The sequence below is a fragment of the Ceratotherium simum genome, chromosome 5, assembly GCF_057802395.1.
Source record: "Ceratotherium simum simum isolate JZ-2026a chromosome 5, ASM5780239v1, whole genome shotgun sequence".
NCBI lineage: Eukaryota > Metazoa > Chordata > Mammalia > Perissodactyla > Rhinocerotidae > Ceratotherium > Ceratotherium simum.
In genome coordinates this window covers 53,196,246-53,214,182 of record NC_141904.1, presented here as the reverse complement: position 1 = coordinate 53,214,182, position 17,937 = coordinate 53,196,246, and the positions used below count along the sequence as shown (strand labels likewise).

The following is a 17,937-nucleotide window of genomic DNA, read 5'->3' as shown; positions in this document are numbered from 1 at the left end:
ATGCAGACACACACTTTTGTGTAGAAGCCCACCACCCAAGTGCACGTGGTTTTCTACCAAATCACACACACAATGGAGCTGTGAAATCTGAGCCAAGAAGGGACTGACAAATCTGTTTTATGGACCCATAGAGAGACCAAGCATGGTCATGTCAGCATCCCCAAGCCCTTGAGAGGCAGCAGGGAGGCAGGAGTGGATCCCCCGGCTCTGGCTGAGCCCTCGCTGGGTCCCAGGGTCTCTGAGCCCCAAAGGGTGGACAGAGGGTGGTCAAGTAGGTCCCAACCAAGTTCTCATCCTGATTCTGTGACTGACTTGCTGTGCAGCCCCAGACAAGCCACCTTCCCTCTCTGTTTCTCCAGCTATAAAACAAAGGCGTGTGGATTAGCTGACACCTAAAGCCTGTCCAGGCCCACTGCCCAGCTGCTCTCAGTTCATGCCAAGTACAGAGAATGGAGGGTGGCAGCAGTCAGTGAGGGCTGGGCACCCTACCTGGTGAAAGCCTCCAGCCAGGCCAGGGAAAGCTTCAGGGGGTGGAGATGAGGTGGGCACAAGGGCAGCAGAACCTGAGCCAGAAGAGACAGCCAAGAGCCACGGGAGGGGAGCACTTTAATGACCCATAGTCAACATTTATGGAGCAAATCACTGAACACTCACCTTGTAGGGTTTATCCAATATTTTCATCTAGATTGCAGCCAAATATATCCTTTCTCATCTCAGGGTACCAAATGAGAAAATGTAATGGGTTAGGCCCGATTCAGCCCCTGGCCTCCCAGCCCCCACAAAGGCACAGGGCAGGGCCAAGGTGGCACAGGGGGAGCCTCCAGCAGGACCCCATTCACACCCAAACCCCTCAGCTGCCGGTAAGCAGCCATGCGCACAATCAACAGCACATCCTGTGCTGAGTATCTACGTGTACATACACACGCATTCCCCCTCTCAGTATGCCAACACCAACATCTCACACGCACACCCAAGCACACACTGGGGACACAGCGGACAGGTCCTCTGCCACTCTCCCAGCCCTCCTATCCTGCTTTGCCTGGAACTTGACACCCAGTGCTAATACTCATGCTCCCAAGGGAAGGACTGAAGCAGGCTCAGGGCATATCTAGAGGTTGCCAGAGGAGCACTAGGACATAGGCACTACCATGTGGGGACAATATCCCCTACTATGACCTCTAGTCAGCAGAAAGTCTGTGCCAGGACAGAAGAAAAGGAAGTGGTGCCCCTGCATCACAGAGGGGTGCAAACTCCCCTCTTCCCTAAATCTCCCAGGCCCCCAGAGCCCTGCTCACCTTGCTCACCTCCCTCCCAATCCCCAGCCCGCTGAGTGGGAGCCACATCCCCAGGTCACGAACCGTCTGCAAGCTGTCCAGGGCCCAAGTAGGGAAGGGAGGCTCTTCTGAGGTGGAGGGCATGCCAGCCGTGGCCCAGAGCCCCTCACACCCTCAGAGAGGAGGGGGTGGCTGGGGTGAGGGAGGGGCCAGCAGGAGCAGCCCCAGGCCTCGCTGTTCTCTATGGCTTTTTATTCCTATGTGATTCTACTGGTCACTCATATAGGGATTGGAGCCGTGGCGCACGGCGGGGGTGGCCAGCGAGGGCTTGGATACTGAGCAAGGAGAGCCAGGACAGCGGCCCCTCTCTCTCCCAGAGCAGGCTCCTAGCCTGGACAAGGAGCCCCTCCTCCCCACTGGCCTCTTCCCTGGCCAGCTGTAACAGGGGGAGGGCAGGGAGGTTCTGGACCCCATCACTCCTCTGACCCACCATCCCAGCGCTGGAGACCTCCACTGCAACGCTCGTACCAGGAACCAGACTACATCCCCAGAGGAGATGCTGAAGGAACTGGGGGTGTTCAGTTTGGGAAAATGGTCCTGCCACAAGGAAACAAGGTCCAGCGTCCTGTGTAGCTAGGGGTAGCCCCAGGATAAATAGAGGGCAGCTCAACCAAGGAAGGATGCAGTCTATGGCTAAGGGCCGTCCAAAGGCAGAAGGGAGGGACGTCCTTGGTGGCAGGTAGTAAGCATATGCCCACCGAGGCATACAGCAGAGGCTGGAGAGGCCACAGCAGGGATGCCACAGGTGAGAATCAAAACTGAATGGGTGGCCAGTCCCTCCGGACCGCAGTCTTTCGGCCTCTCCTCCCTAGGGTTTCTGACCACCCACATCAAGCATGTTGGGAGCCCGGCTCAACCCTCCAAGGCTCCTGTGAAGTGAAACAAGTGCTGAGGGTGCCCTTCAGCGAGAGGTGTGGGGAACTCCTGTAGGGTCCTGGCACTAAGGCTACAGCCCAACCCCATTCCCCTTCCCAGCAGCTCCCTGCTAGGCTTTGCTCTGAGAGAAAAATGCACTGAGAACCCATAGTGTGGTCCTTTTTATTTTCAGTCCTTCTTGCTTCACACCACACAAAAAACAGGCTCAGAAGCTCAGCAGAGGGGCTGCCTGGGGCAGATGATCCAGAACAGTGAACAAGGGGCTCGTCTTGGTCCTCAGGTGCTGCCGCCATGGGAAAAGTAGAGGTGGAAGAGAGGCCCCACCTGCCAGTCTGGTTGGGGGAATAGACACGGAGCAGAGGCCCTGGGTGAGAGGTGTGAGGGCCAACCAAGCAGCCAGGGCCAAGGAGAGGAGGGGCCCTAAAGCCTGGTGAGGCCCTGGGGACCAACCCTGCTCTGCCCCAGGACACTGCTCTGTAGGCCTCCTCTGGACTCCCAAAACATGACCTATGCTGTCACCGTGGCCACAGGAATAGGATGTGGGCGTCCATGACATTGGTGCCAGTCAGCCCTGTATGTAGCAGGTGCGCCCCACCCCGGAAGTGGCTGAAGAAGGTATGTGAGTCATTGTGGGCTAGGAAGGTGGCCACATCCAGGCCCTCGGCAGTGGCCTGGCTGGCAAGCTCAGGCATGACCCAGGCGCCTGCTGCTTCTGTGGGCCCATCCTGCCCATCGGTGCCACCGCTCAAAAACAGCACGTCAATAGGCCCCAGTGGCCATTGTCCAAGCTCTGCTCCAACACGCAGGGCCAGTTCCTGGTTCCGGCCACCCTTCCCTGAGCCCTGCAACTGCACTGTGGGCTCACCACCAGCCAGCAGGCAGACAGGGCTCCCAGTCCCTGCCACAGCCTCCAGAGCCTCCTTCAGCTGCAGATCTGGGAGCTGGAGCTTGGCCGCCAGTTCATGGAGTTGTTCATCCTCCTCCATAAAGGTTCCAGCCCTAGGTGGGGTGAGGTGGGCTCCAGCCACTCGGGCCAGCAGCCCGTAGAACTGAGCCACACTTTTCACATTGCCCTGTATGGCTGTGCTCAGCACCACAGCCCGGTACCCCAGCGCCTCAGCCTGCCGCTGGGCCTCAGCCAGTGCCAGTGCATTGGAGCCAATGATCACATTGAGGACATGACCACAGCTGTGTGGCCCATGGGGGTCAGAGTCAGCCCGAGCCAGCACAGTTTTCACAGAACGTGGCAGGGCAGCACGAAGGCCATAGCGATTGAGGATGTGCAGGCAATCTTGCACGCTGTGGACGCTGGCCACAGTGGGTCCACTGGCGATCACCTCCACAGGGTCCCCCACCACATCTGACAGAATCAGGCTCACCACCTGGGGAGCAGTCACAGAGGCAAGGCTCAGTTCCACCTGGTCCTCACCCCAGAGCTCATGAAGACAAACTGGCCCCCATGTAACCACACACCCTCACACCGCCCAGTGCATTTCCTCACCTGTTTCTCACCACTCTCAAGCAGGTTTGCAGAACACCTGGATGCCCCTTCACCCTCTCTGATGCCCCTACCAGCCGACCCTGTGGACTCCTATACCAGGCCCCTGCCAACCTGTATGCTGTTTAGGCTTTTCTCTCCCTGGCACATATGGGCCTGGCTCCACCAGCCCAGGGCTGCCTGGGAAAGAAATGAACCACATACCTGGGCAGGGTAGGCAGCCTGAGCCAGCCCCCCACCCTTGAGCTGGGATAAGGCCTTCCGGATGGTGTTCAGCTCCTGGATAGTGGCTCCTCGGGCTGCCAGCAGCTTGGTGAGTGTCTGCTTCTCCTCCAGTGTGATGGGTGGGATGGGGGCAGGCAGCAGGGCTGAGCCCCCACCTACAGAGACAGTGAAGACATAGAGCAGAGGGGATGAGGTGGCCAAGGGACTTTCCCACCTAGGGAAGCAGTGCCCAGAGGCAAGGAAAGGGGTGCTGGAAAGGTGGGGTTAGGGTGCCCCCGTGTGGACATGCAGTGAATGTGTGTACAGTCGCCACACCCTGTGCACCTAAAGTTGTGCCTGGCTTAGGGTAGGCCAGGTCCTGGTAGGGACTGGAAGAACTATTCCTTAAGAGCTTGGAAAAGGGGGTAGACAAGGAGGAGACAGAGGAGGAACAAGGAAGGGGCTCCGTGGAGATCTGGGTTCTAGCCCCAGGTGACACTGGTGCAGATAGCAGCAATGGCAGTGACATTTTCATTGCGAGGTCTTGAGTTAGATGCTCCCTATGCACCCTCTCACGGTCACCCAACAAGGTCAGTCAAGGGGAGGACCCTACAGCTCAGAGGGGGCCAGACAACCGACCCAGGACCACCCAGAAGTCAACCATCTAGGTTCCTTACTGCCTCCCTTGTTCTGTGACCCCGGGGGCTCAGACCAACGGTCTCTCGCAGACCTATTTGAAACCCCCCTCCAAACTGTTGTGAGCCAGTCTGGCACCCACACCTGAGATGAACACGAGCAGCAGGTCATCAGCTGTGAGACCTTCAGCCAGCTGCCGGATGGCCAGTGCAGCCCGCAATGCATCACGGTCAGGCAAGTTGTCCTCCGCACCCTCGAATACTTGGACACGGCTGTGTGGCTTCAGCAGCATTTCCCTGAGGAGAGAGAGAACAGAGAGCAAGAGATGGGGTGGGCTCCCCTCTCACCTGATTTCCCAGCTGAACAGGTGAAGGGGGCCCACAAGGATGCCCACTGACACCCATCCATGAGCCAGGCCAGACCCAGAAGAAAAGGGAAGCTGGTGAGGGAGGGAGGCCCCAATCCAGCCTGAGTCTGGGCCCACATTCCCCTCTAGATGGACAGTGGGGAGCAGCCCCCCAAGGCTCCTTACTGCTTGCCAGCACGCTCCATGGCAGCACGGATCCCCTTGGGAACGCTGATCACACCCTGCACGAGATGCTGGCCCAGTAGCTCCTCGGCTGCAGCTGCCATGCCCAGTACAGCCTTGCCAAAGCCCACCAGGTAGAGGTTTTGCCGCAGCTGAAAGCTCCGGTCCCGCACCTTCAGCTGCCCACTGTCAAGGTCCAAGGACAGTGCCCGGTGCAGCATGGGGCCTGGCAGCACGGCACCCACAGCGCTCTCAAACAGCTGCCGTGCGTGCTCTGCCAGGGCCATGCCACTGGCCAGCCGGGCCACTGGGCCCCCCAAGAGAAGTGGGCGCAAGGGAGCTCGGGCCAAGCGAGGCAGGATCTGCAGGGCTGCAGCCATGCCCCACTGCTCTCAGCACCACCTGGCACCCATGGCTGTCTAGGGTGAAGAAAGCACTAGTGAGGCTGTTGCAAGGCCACAGACAGGAGGCCGCCCACAGCCACCCCTCTGAGGGCTCAGGGCCAGTGGACCCCACAGCTGCTCCTGCAAGAATGGGCTATCTGCCAGTCAAAGGAGACTTCCTGAGGCCCACAGCTGCCTGATCTCACTCCAGACCTCCGAGCCCAGGCCTGCCACCCAGCCATGTTGTCCTCTTCTGCAGGCCACAAGCCAGCCATCCGGACACTGTGCCCTGAGTCCAAAGGTCCTGTTAGCTGAGCCCTCCTCCTAGGTCACTCCCTTTGGCTGAGAGTTAATCATTCACGGAAGGAGCGGGTCCTATCAGTGGGCTCCCACCCACACTCTTTTCCACCCCCTGCACTTCTGAGCTCTCACCCAGGAGCAATGGCTCTTTCTGGCACTCCTTCCTTGCCTCTTTATCACTTCTGTTGCCAGAAGGCTGCTGGCTGTGCCACCAACTGACCCCAAGCCCAGTGACCTCCAGCCTGCTCTATTTCATTAGCTCATGGGTCTGGGCTGGGGAGCCTGGGGAGGCTAGGTCGGTGTGGAGAGGCTGTAGGCTCACTGGGGCACTAACAGGCAGGCCCAGACCACATCCTCAAGGTATACAACCTAAGAAATCCTAGCACTCAGGACCGGTTCCAGCAAGAGGTTCAGGTTCAAATCAGAAGTGGCAGCAAAGTCCGGCTCGTGGTGGGACCTTAGAGAAGTCCCTAGACAACACATGAGGCCATGTACCATGGGGCCAAATCTGCAGGACATAAAAGGATGCCCTTCCACCTACAAGGCTGGCCAGACCCACCCCTGCCAAGAACAGGCCTTTTGGCTGCAACATAAAAAGCTACATATTAGGTCACACCACCCACAGGGGTGAGAGCCAACTGGCTGGAGTAGGCAAAGGCCAGGCTCCCACAGCTGAAGCCAAATAGTCATTTTCCCCACCGGGCAGGGTAAAGACTACAGAAGCCTTGGGGTGACTGTCAGGAGGCTGTAGAGGTGTTTTAGGGACAATAAATCCCCAAAAAGCTCATCTCTAAAAAGGTATCTACTTTAATAAAGATCCACCATAAATACTGCCAGCTGACTGCAGCAGCGAGGGTGGACAGAGCAGGGGAAGGAGACTGGGAATCAGGCTCCAGCTCTACCACAGGGACACCTCCATTTCTTTCACTGCAAAACAAGAGGTGGGATGAGATTAAAACTAATGATCTCCCCTTGACATCCTGGGGCTCTCTGACGCTGCCCACTGTTAACACATAAACCTGGACCCCAAACACCACTTATCCCACACTCAAAAAACCTGGCAAGGGGGCCAGCCTGGAGACATAGTAGGTAAGTCCAGCCTGCTCCGCTTCTGCCCAGGGTTAGTGATTGGGATCTCCAGCATGGACCTACACCACTCGTCAAGCCATGCTGTGGCAGCAACCCACAGAAAAAATAGAGGAAGACTGGCACAGATGTTAGCTCAGGGCTAATTTTCCTCAAGCAAAAAACCAGGAAGATTGGCAACAGATGTTAGCTCAGAGCCACTCTTCCTCACCAAACTAAAAAAAACTGGCAACTTCTAGCCATTGGCCACTTAGCCTAATGGTCCTCAGCTTTCCCCTAACAGAAGACCAACCCTGCCCAACTCCAACTGTGAAACGGAACACAGATGGGGCCGCCATGGGAACCCTGAAAACGGGCCCAGCTTTTGCCAGGGGGCCCCCGAGGCTGGCCCATTAGGCTTGGAGCTAAAAGCGGCTTAGCAGCTAGCAATAGCTGATTCTGACAGCTTACACAAACTTTGTACCTGTTTCCTAGTTGGACACAGTCCTAGACGATCCTAGCCTTGCTACTGGATACCAGAGCCCAGGACAGGGGGACCTTCTGGCTAAAGTTGCCAGATAAAATACAGGACGTCCAGTTAACCTAGAATTTCAGGGGCCAGCCCTGTGGCTTAGTGGTTAAGTGCACGTGCTCCGCTGCTGGCGGCCCAGGTTCGGATCCCAGCGCCCACCGACACACCACTTCTCTGGCCATGCTGAGGCCACGTCCCACATACAGCAACTAGAAGGCTGTGCAGCTATGACATACAACTATCTACTGGGGCTTTGGGGGAAAAATAAATAAATAAAATTATAAAAAAAAAAAAAAAATTTCAGACCCAACAAGGAATCTTTTTAACATAAGTATGTTCCACACAATATTTTGAACACACCTACACTAAAAAATTGTTTTTTATCTGAAATATCAATTTAACTCGACATCTTGTATTTGTATTCGCTAAATCCAGCAACTATACTCAGCACACGGTCTCCCTTAAAACCCCCGCGCTCCAGCGCGAAACCCGGAAATACGGAGAAGACCCTCCTTGACTGGCCCCGCCCCGCCACCAAATGGGACCAGAGCCATTTCCGGCCCTCGCTGCCCCCACAGGCCCCGGAAGTGACGCCGTCCTCAGGCGGGGCCTTAGGCCTTCGCGAAGGAAATAGCTACCGCGTAATATCCGGTGATGACCCGGGAAATATGGGCCCGCTGCCCCCTGGACCCGCCGTCGCCTGGCCCAAGGACTGCTTCTGCAGGCCGTCCCGGCGCGGACTTACCGCCCTGCGGCTCCGGGGCGCGGCTTCCAGCGCGGGGAACCGGAAGTACTCGTGGGTGGGCGGAGCGGAATCCGGAAGTGTGGGGTGGCTGGGTGGGTGCAGCGGGGTTGGGATGGCAGGTGCGAGCTGTAGTGGCGGGGGCCCGGGGTAGCGGGAACGCGTACGAGAGCATTGGCTCCGCCCTGACCGTCAAGAGACCTGGTTGGAGGTACCTTCAGGCCTCGGTTTTTTCATCCCTACAATGGGGGTAATAACCCTCAACTCACCATTGGTATAATCCGTTCCTTCCTTTATCCGGTATGATCCAATCAGTCAGCAAATACATTCCGAGCTCCTATTTGGTGCCAGGCAGTGGGCTGAGCAAAGGGACTGAGAATCACTGCTTCCCCACAAGTCACTGTTTCTGGAGCCAGATTAAGTCATCCCCGCCCCTCCCCACCGCTATAATCCCACAACTCATCGGTGCTCCCCTTTCTCCCGCTTGGGCAACCAAATAACAGCTCTGAAGCACCAAGAGAGTTCTATTCCGTCATCCGCTAACTCACAAGCTGCGAGCAAACACGAATGACCCTGGGCCTCCCTCACTGTCCCCGCGCTCACCCTGTGCCCACCCTGAGCCCGACTTGATGCCTTCCCACATTCAAAAGACAAGTCCTGACTACACTCCAAAGACACAGAAGAGTACACTGTTTTTACTGATATTTTCTTGGGGAGATGGGGGAGGGAGTTACATCACAAATCACACAGCAGACTTCCTAAAAATCTTAAAACATATTATCCCACTCGCTCCGTTAGGCAGCTGCCACGTCTCTCCATAGGTCTCCAAACCATGTTCTGCTCTTGTCATGAACTCCTCCTCCCATCTTCCTAGTTGTCTCCCTGGATTTTTCTTTGCCTTTGTAATAGAGGACCTTTTATTCCCTGTCAGTCTCTCCCAAACGCTTCCTTGCCCATCATCAAAACAAAAGGATCTGCCCTCTTCTGGAGGATCTGCCCTCTTCAGATGTGGGGAGATTGTAAATATTAAAAATTTCAGTTTTTTCTTGCTTATAGTGAGCTGTCTTCATCCATCCATGCATTTATTCATTCCTCCATCATTCCACGGACATTTCCTGAGTGTCTTCTATGTGGGCCAAATGCTGTAGCTGCTTGGATGAGTAAGAAGTGGTACTTGTAGTTGGGAAACTTACTCTGCTTTTATAATTCCATTCCCACACTGCGGGGGGAGTGTAAATTTGAGCACTCCTCTCATTATTTAGTGCCAGAGACTCATAAACAGACACCCATTTACTGTGCCAGTGCTGTTATGTCAGACTGTAAGCAGGAGACTAATTATACCCTTTTTTTTAATCCCCCATCCCACCCCACAGCTACTCACAAGATGCATCTAACAACAGCAAGGTTTAGATGCGCACTGGACTGTGAGCTCCTGGAAGGTGGCGATTTGGTCTACTTCATATTTGTATTTCTTTTTTTTTTTTATAATTTATTTTTTCCCCCAAAGCCCCAGTAGATAGTTGTATGTCATAGCTGTACATCCTTCTAGTTGCTGTATGTGGTACGCGGCCTCAGCATGGCCGGACAAGCGGTGCATCAGTGTGCGCCCGGGATCCGAACCCCGGGCTGCCAGCAGCGGAGTGCGCGCACTTAACCGCTAAGCCACGGGGCCAGCCCTATATTTGTATTTCTACTGCCTTGCAGAGGACCAGGCACAAATAGAAGCTGGAATTTCCTTTTTCTTGCCTCCCTCCCTTCCTCCCTCCCTCCCTTCCTTCCTCTTTTCTTTTTTATTGATTTAACAAAAGAACACTGAAGTGCTCAGCTGCACAGTGCTGCAGACCCTAGGTGGAAAGGATTTCGCAAAAGGAAAAGAGATGGTGGTGTGTGGAAGTAGAAGGCTTCCTAAAGCAGTGGGATTTAGGTCTAAGAAAATAAGCTCATCATAATGCTTATACATACCTTGATAGTAGGCATGAATATGTCTATAGTCGTTTTAAGTGCACTTTGGCAATAAATATCAATGTCAAAAATGTGACAGGCAATTTCAGTCCAAGGAGATAATTGGATATATGGACAAAGATGGTGTAGGGGAGGAAAAAACTTTTCCCTCTATTCTCTTAGGTTCAATGGCTGAGGCCCTACAAATTAAACTGACAAAAGACAGATTAACAGGAGAAAAAGGTTTATTTCATATGCATATGGGGAGCCTCACAGAAATGAAGTGAAAACCCCAAAGAAGCCATTAGACCTGAGACTTATATACCATTTTTAACAAAGAGCAATAAATTTTGGACATGTGACAAGACAAAAGGAGTTTGAGGTTCTTGGGGCAGTAAATTGTGGGAAAGTAAATATGGGGGAAAACTAATGGAAGATAAGGATTGCTGCGGTAAGATTCGTTTGTACAGATTCATCTCAGTTTTGGCTCCCCATCTTCTGGTACAGGGAGGGCACCTTTCTCACGGGAAATTTATGCCCTGCTTTTAGTAGAAAAGAAGAGGGCAGGGAGCCATTCCTACATCTGCTGTTTCTCAAATGCCTTCAGCTCAAAATAATCCAGATGCCAAAGTGGCATATTTTGAGGTGGCGTGTTCTGATCCCCTTCAATGGACATGAGGAGATATTCAGCCCAGAGATTTTATGAGTATAAAGCAATCTAAATATCCATTGATAAGAGAATTTATATAAATAAGTTATAGTACTTCTAAGCAGACATTAAAAATAACATTCTAGGGCCAGCCCCGTGGCTTAGTGGTTAAGTGCGTGCACTCCGCTGCTGGCGGCCGGGGTTCGGATCCCAGGCGCGTACCAACGCACTGCTTCTCCCGCCATGCTGGGGCCGCGTCCCACATACAGCAACTAGAAGAATGTGCAACTATGACATACAACTATCTACTGGGGCTTTGGGGGAAAAAAAGGAAGATTGGCAATAGATCTTAGCTCAGAGCCGGTCTTCCTCAGCAAAAAAAGAGGAGGATTAGCACGGATGTGGGCTGATCTTCCTCACACACACACAAAAAAACATTCTAATATTTCTTTGTGTTTTTTTTGGTGAGGAGGATTGTCTCTGAGCTAACATCTGTGCCGATCTTCCTCTGTTTTGTATATGGGCTGCCACCACAGCATGGCTTGATGAGCAGTGTGTAGGTCTGCACCCAGGATCCGAACCTGCGAACCCCAGGCTGCTGAAGCGGAAACCTCAGGCCACTGAAGCAGAAACCCCTGGCCGCCGAAGCAGAGCGCGCGAATTTAACCACTATGCCACCGGGCCAGCCCCCTAAAACAACTTTTGAAAAGGCCATTTAAGTAGGATATAAGCCTTCCCAGTATTCAAGCAAGCTGAAGGAAAGAAGACAGTGGATTGGAGTACGTTACTCATACCGTATTGGGGGAGGCTTTACTGAATTTATTCATGGTGGTTAAGCTTTAATTTAAATGTTCCCTTTTAGAGCAAAGGAGGAGGTCGTTCCCAGGCGATGTTGGGTAGTCACTGACCAGGGAAAGGTGGCAATAGTGGCATCCATCTCTACTAAGTGTACTGAATCTGGGGACTTCATCATGGATAAAGTACTTGGTCCCTGTAACTATGAAATTTTCCACCCCACACACAAGCTGAAGGAAGTCATCAGGGGTAGTGAATGGTGCAAATTTGGGAGAATAATGCTCAGTCTTGGGCTTTCTGACCTGCAACTTCACTGTAAATAAATCCTGCTTCTTGAGGAAGCTGATCACAGATGATGTGCAGCCATTTGTGGTTTAAGCCTGAGGAGGTTTGAGGTGTTAGTCTGTGTTGTCGCCAAAGCAGAGCCAGCAGTTATATCCTTAAAGCACCTGCTTCTCTATCAGCGTTCGTCCTGTTGTTCTCCAACCTCCAACCATTGTGGTGGTGAACAGTGCTGTTTATCACCTCAGTCCAGTACTCTTCCCTTCTAGCACTTCCCAGCCCCCTTGTGGTTGAGTGGGATTATTCAACTAGTTCTGGCCAATGAGTTGTGAGTGGAAGTAGTGTGGGTCATTTCTGGGCATTTAATTGCCCAAGTGAGACCTTCCTGTGCATTTTTTCCCTTGGACCTAGCAACTGGCAACATTCAAGATGATGGCTTCTCTGCCAGCCTGAGACCTGAGTGACCCTGATGGGAAGAGCCACCCTGACAACCCACAAAGGACATGTACTGAAAGTGAAAAATAAATCTCTGATGTTTAAAACCACTAAGGTGTGGGGGTAAGTGTTATTGCACCATAACCTGGCCTATCCTGGTATGCTCACCTTATCCTGTTGAAACTTTTTTTTTTTTTAGTAATTTTTTTTTTTTTTTTGGTGAGGAAGATCAGCCCTTAGCTAACATCTATGCTAATCCTCCTCTTTTTGCTGAGGAAGACCAGCTCTGAGCTAACATCTATTGCCAATCCTCTTCCTTTTTTTTTTTTCCCCAAAGCCCCAGTAGATAGTTGTATGTCATAGCTGCACATCCTTCTAGTTGCTGTATGTGGGATGCGGCCTCAGCATGACCGGAGAAGCGGTGCGGCGGTGCGCGCCCGGAATCTGAACCCGGGCCACCGGTAGCGGAGCACGTGCACTTAACCGCTAAGCCACGGGGCCGGCCCCTGTTGAAACTTAATTTCAGAAATGAAGATCTGCGTCTCAGAAGCTTGATCCACTCTTGTTGATGTCAGATCATCTGGAAAATGTTGGTTCTCAGTGGCATTCATCTTGCCAGATGTGCCAGCATGCTTCAGGTCACCCACTGTCCATCCTCACATGCTCTTTTATGAGGTATATACCAATATTGACGAGATCAAGAACATGTTGCTGTGTATTCACAAACTCAGGAGAGTTTTGTGCACTAATCAATATCATGAAGCAGGAGCACAAAGCAGAAAGCAGCTTCCACAAGGAGAAATTCTTTGCATCAGTCCTGGGTTTCTGTGGCAGGGCAGATTTTTATTCCATCAGTTCATGTTGCTTCTGGGGTCCCCCTCCTTTATTGTATTTTAATTATGACTGGACAGAGATAAATGATAGCAAGAATTTAAGACCGGCAGGAAATGTAAGATTGATTTAGAACCAAAAATGAGAATAGTGAATATGTGTTCAGTCTTTTCTCCAATAAGGTGAACTCAGTTTGGTTACTTCAACCTGAAAAGTATTGTGAATTATTATAGTGCACCCATAAAAGAACCTGTAGAAAGTTCTGCCACCTTAAAATCCACCATGAAAACCAAGCAGTGATTTTTTAAATTTATGCAAAACCTGAGATAGATCAGAGGGTGTCAGTGACCAACTCCAAACTGGAGGCAGCTGCTGTCTCAGGCAGGCACTCCTGGTGTCCGTGGCTTCCCTCCACTTGTCCCTGTCACCACGGACCTTGGGGTTCAGCCCCCCTTCCTTAGCATTCAGCCTCTAATGCTTCACAGAATTTGCACCAAGGGGTGGAAGAGCTCCCTTAGGGGGCTTCCAGGGTCAGCTTTGCAGTGAGCTTTCAGGAGCCCCCTCCTCACCCCATCCCCAACATCCTACTCCCCCCACCATCCCCTTTTGTCTCTGCAGTGCTGGACACTGCTCCAGGGCAGGCCCAAGGCAGGGTAGGGTGGGAGACCCAGAGTTCTAGTGCGAGGACAGTGTCGTGCAAGTTGCTCAGTGGGAGGGAAAGGCTCTGGCCGTCTGGAGGCAGGGTAGAGTGGAGCTGTCTTAAGGCTGTAAAACACCTCAAAGCTATTTTTCTTGGAAGGAGGGGTGGGGGAGAATACAAACAACTCACCAGGAAGCAGCTCACCTGTGACTGGGGAGGAGGGACTGCTAAAGCAGTTGTAGGTTAGATTGCCAGAAAGGGCTTTTAAGCCTTTTGAAACAGTTCTGTAGATTTAGAGACAGGCCCTGTGGCTCTAGGCAGTGTTTCCTGGCTCTGGGCATTCTAGGCTTATCTGGGAAGATCCCGTCCCTTCCTTCAAGAACAAGAGGGCATTGTTTACCAACAATGGTCTTTGTTAAATGTGAATGACTGATTACCTACCCTTTGCCCTGGAAACAGAGCTGGAGCTTTCCAGTCCAGAAGCAGAGTGTGAATCCATTCCTAGCACTTACTGGCTGTGTGACCTTGGGAAAGTTACTAAGCCTTTCAGAACCTCAGAGTCTTAATCGTTAAAATGGAGTTAAGAGCCTTAAATAAACAATGTGTTTAAAGTGCACGTGGAAAACCTCAAAGTTGTGGCTGTACTGTTCCTGGGCTGGGCCAGCTTCACGGGTCTGTGACCTATGCAGTCACACAGGGAACCAAGGTCAGAAAGGTCTCGAACTTGGTTGAATATTCTGCTGTTGCTGTCTTGGAATTCTTAACAATTTTTTGAGGAGGGGCCCATGTTTTTGTTTTGTACTGGGCCCTGCAAATTATGTAGTCAGTCCTGCTACCAGGGGAAAATGCCCTCCTTTCACTCAGACCCCCTGGTCCTGGAGTCTCAGGACCTGTCTGAGGAATTCCAGTAAGTGGCCACATGTTAGGAGTGCCAGTGCTACACACTGGGGGAGGCAGAGGTGGGATTGTGGTTCCTGGGCAGTACTGAGGCTGTAATGTGAAAGTCTGAGCCCCCTACCATGACAGGCATGTCCTGGCCACTTGGCCCAGGAGGGCTCTTTAATCAGGAGGCCTAGAAACCCTAGGCTGTGCTCCCTCAGTAGCTGAAGGCCACACTTTGATCTCCCACAGGCTAATCTCTTGGGGAAACAGCACAACGTGTAATTTAGGAGTGGTACAAACTGGATGAGTTATATGAAATCAGCCATGGGGTCCTTGCAAAAAAAAATCAAATGTTCTAATCTTTTAAAATGCTTTTAAGCATATATTAATTTGATCATTAGAAGGAAAAAACAACAACAACAAGAAACCAATAGAAAATATGTTTTAATGAATAAAACCATTGCTGAGGTTGCCTTTAACTCCACAGAAGAAGTTTGTAACTTCCATTTGATGTAAAATATTACCTCCGCTCCTGGCCATCATAGAACATTTATTCCCTCTTGGCGGTAATTGAAATGAAGCATTCATTTAGCAAATCAAGCAATTTGTCAGGTAAGAAGTGGTTAAGTGTGAACTGTATGTAACAATTGAAACGTGCTATGCAAAATTACCATGAGTTGCAATTGTGTTCCAACATTCTGCTTTTTCTCTTTGGCAATTAAGCTCACACAGACACAGGCACACGCATAGCCTTACCAAAGAAGAGAGTCACCTGACTCTAGTTATTGTGAGGGCTTGTGTAAGAAGGTGAGGGGGAACAGAATACACACCCCAAAATGTGCTATTTTGGCATGTGGATTGTTTTAAGTTGAAGGCAATTAAGATCCAGTGTACTCAAGAAAAGCTTTTTACCTCTCCCTTAACTGCCTAAAAGAATTTAGATGGGGGCGTGTACCAGGAAGAGAGCTATTTCCAGCGATAACTTTTTATATCAGAAAGACTTATCTGCATGGCATGGCATGGCAAACATTTGTTTACCGAACATTTGCTCTTCTCATCTTGTGAATTGTCTTCCTCCCCTTTGAAGCCCCAGACCTCTACCCTGTTGTCCTTAGCTCAGGATAGTATATAAGCCTTAATTGCCTGACTGCCTTTCAGTTTGTTTTTGTGGGGCTCTGGTAGGTACGTAATTAAATTTTTCTCCTGTTAATATGGAGGGAAGAAGGGAAAATTTTTCCTCCCAAACAAACTTAATTAAGCTCTAGGGAAGCCCCACCGGGCACTCTAACTCAGAAATTATCTCAAAGAATTGTAATTTGGGGGCCGGCCCGGTGGCACAAGCGGTTGGGTGCGCGCGTTCCGCTGCGGCGGCCCGGGGTTCGCTGGTTCGGATCCTGGGCGCGCACCGACGCACTGCTTGGCAAGCCATGCTGTGGCGGCGTCCCATATAGAGTGGAGGAAGATGGGCACAGATGTTAGCCCAGGGCCGTCTTCCTCAGCAAAAAAAGAGGAGGATTGGCGGATGTTAGCACAGGGCTGATCTCCTCACAAAAAAAAAAAAAAAAAAAAGAATTGTAATTTGTAGGGAGCCCTCAGTTTTGGAAAGAAAATATATTGCTTAGGACAGGTTCCACTGTTCCACTTTATTTATTTATTTTTTGTGAGGAAGATCAGCCCTGAGCTAACATCCGTGCTAATCCTCCTCTTTTTGCTGAGGAAGACTGGCTCTGAGCTAACATCTATTGCCAATCCTCTTCCTTTTTTTTCCCCCCAAAGCCCCAGTAGATAGTTGTATGTCATAGTTGCACATCCTTCTAGTTGCTGTATGTGGGACGCAGCCTCAGCATGGCTGGAGAAGCGGTGCGTCGGTGCGCGCCAGGGATCTGAACCCAGGCTGCCAGTAGCGGAGCATACGCACTTAGGACAGGTTCCACTTTAAATGGTGTAGCATGAAATGTAAAAATTTGATAAATGGACCAATCCTAACCCTATTGTGTAATTGTTTCACAATATATAATGGTATCAAATCATCACATTGTCTACCTTAAATTTACACAACATCAATTACAATATGTCAATTACATCTCAATAAAGCTGGAAGAAAAAAAACCCTATCCAACTAGCTTAAACAATAAGGAAAAATTATCTCACATAACAAGTGATCTCAAGATAGGATGGTGGTAGAGTTGCTGTATAGATCACAAGAACCTTGTGTTAGTTTCCTAGGGCTGCCATAACAAAGTCACACAAACTGAGTGGCTTAAAACAATAGAATTTTATTGTTTATGGTTCTAGAGGCTAGTAGTCCAAAATCAAGTTGTCAGCAGGGCCATGCTCCCTCTGAAACCTGTAGGAGAGACAGTCTCTGCCTCTATCATCACATGACTGTGTTCTTTCTGTGTGTCTCTCTCCTCTTGTGAGGATACCAGTCATACTGGAGTTAGCGCCCACTCTATTCCAGTATGACCTTATCTTAACTAACTACATCTGCAACAACTATTTCCAAATAAGGTCACATTCTGGGGGACTAGGGGTGATGATTTCAATATATCTTTTGGGGGGACACAATTCAATCCAGAGCAGACCCTTTCCATCTTTCTGCTCTGCCATTCTCAACCTGCTGGCTTGCCTTTGAGATGCTCTCTTCATGGTCAAACCTGGCTACAGCAGTCCCAGGCATCACATCTAGCACAACAGTGTTCCTCAGATGAAGAGGAATCATCTCTTCCTTGTATCTCTCTTTTTGTTTTTTTTTTGTGAGGAAGATTGGCCCTGAGCTAACATCCATGCCAATCCTATTTTTGCTGGGGTAGACTGGCCCTGGGCTAACATCTGTGCCTATCTTCCTCCACTTTATATGAGACGCCGCCACAGCATGGCCTGACAAGTGGTGCCTCGGTCGGTGCACGCCTGGGATCCAAACCCGGGCCGCCAGCAGCGGAGCGTGCACTTAACCGCTATGCCACGGGCCGGCCCCTGTTTTGTTTTTTTTGTGTGTGTGAGCAAGATCAGCCCTGAGCTAACATCCATGCCAATCCTCTTTTTTTTTTTTTTTTTTGCTGAGGAAGACTGGCCCTGGGCTAACATCTGTGCCCATCCTCCTCTACTTTATATGGGACACCGCCACAGCATGGTCTGACAAGCAGTGCATCTGTGCATGTACAGGATCCAAACCCGCGCCACCAGCAGCGGAGCACACGCACTTAACCACTACGCCATGGGGCCGGCCCCACTTGTATCTCTTTTAGAAGCAAAGAAACTTTTCCAAGACCTCCTGCTCCAGCAGACTTCCTCTCATTTCTCATTACCAAAAATTTCATCACATATGCATGCCTAGTCCCATCACTGGGAAGGGGAACAAGACCACTCCTCATGATTGGCTT

At 51.2% G+C, this 17,937-nt stretch overlaps 1 protein-coding gene and 1 long non-coding RNA gene across 5 annotated transcripts; one reads left to right on the top strand and one right to left on the bottom strand.

Moving 5' to 3' along the window:
- Positions 1–1,295: 1,295 nt before the first annotated feature.
- On the bottom strand, positions 1,296–8,504 carry GLYCTK (glycerate kinase). 3 transcript variants are annotated; one of them, XM_087431131.1, is made up of 5 exons: positions 8,103–8,504; positions 5,081–6,687; positions 4,693–4,844; positions 3,913–4,088; positions 1,296–3,592 (listed from the first exon to the last, which is right to left on the bottom strand). In XM_087431131.1, the coding sequence occupies exons 2-5, from the start codon at positions 5,455–5,457 to the stop codon at positions 2,726–2,728; spliced, it is 1,572 nt and encodes a 523-aa protein (XP_087287257.1). In that variant the 5' UTR covers positions 5,458–6,687; positions 8,103–8,504; the 3' UTR covers positions 1,296–2,725. The 3 variants fall into 3 exon arrangements, with proteins under 3 accessions (XP_087287257.1, XP_087287259.1, XP_087287258.1); XM_087431133.1 differs by having other exon boundaries at positions 5,081–5,496; XM_087431132.1 differs by lacking the exon at positions 8,103–8,504 and adding an exon at positions 7,996–8,079 and having other exon boundaries at positions 5,081–5,496.
- On the top strand, positions 8,056–12,311 carry LOC147917049 (uncharacterized). Of its 2 annotated transcripts, none has more exons than XR_015552223.1 (3): positions 8,056–8,153; positions 11,226–11,468; positions 12,178–12,311. It is a non-coding gene; the product is annotated as an uncharacterized LOC147917049 (long non-coding RNA). The 2 variants fall into 2 exon arrangements; XR_015552222.1 differs by having other exon boundaries at positions 8,067–8,157.
- Positions 12,312–17,937: the final 5,626 nt, after the last annotated feature.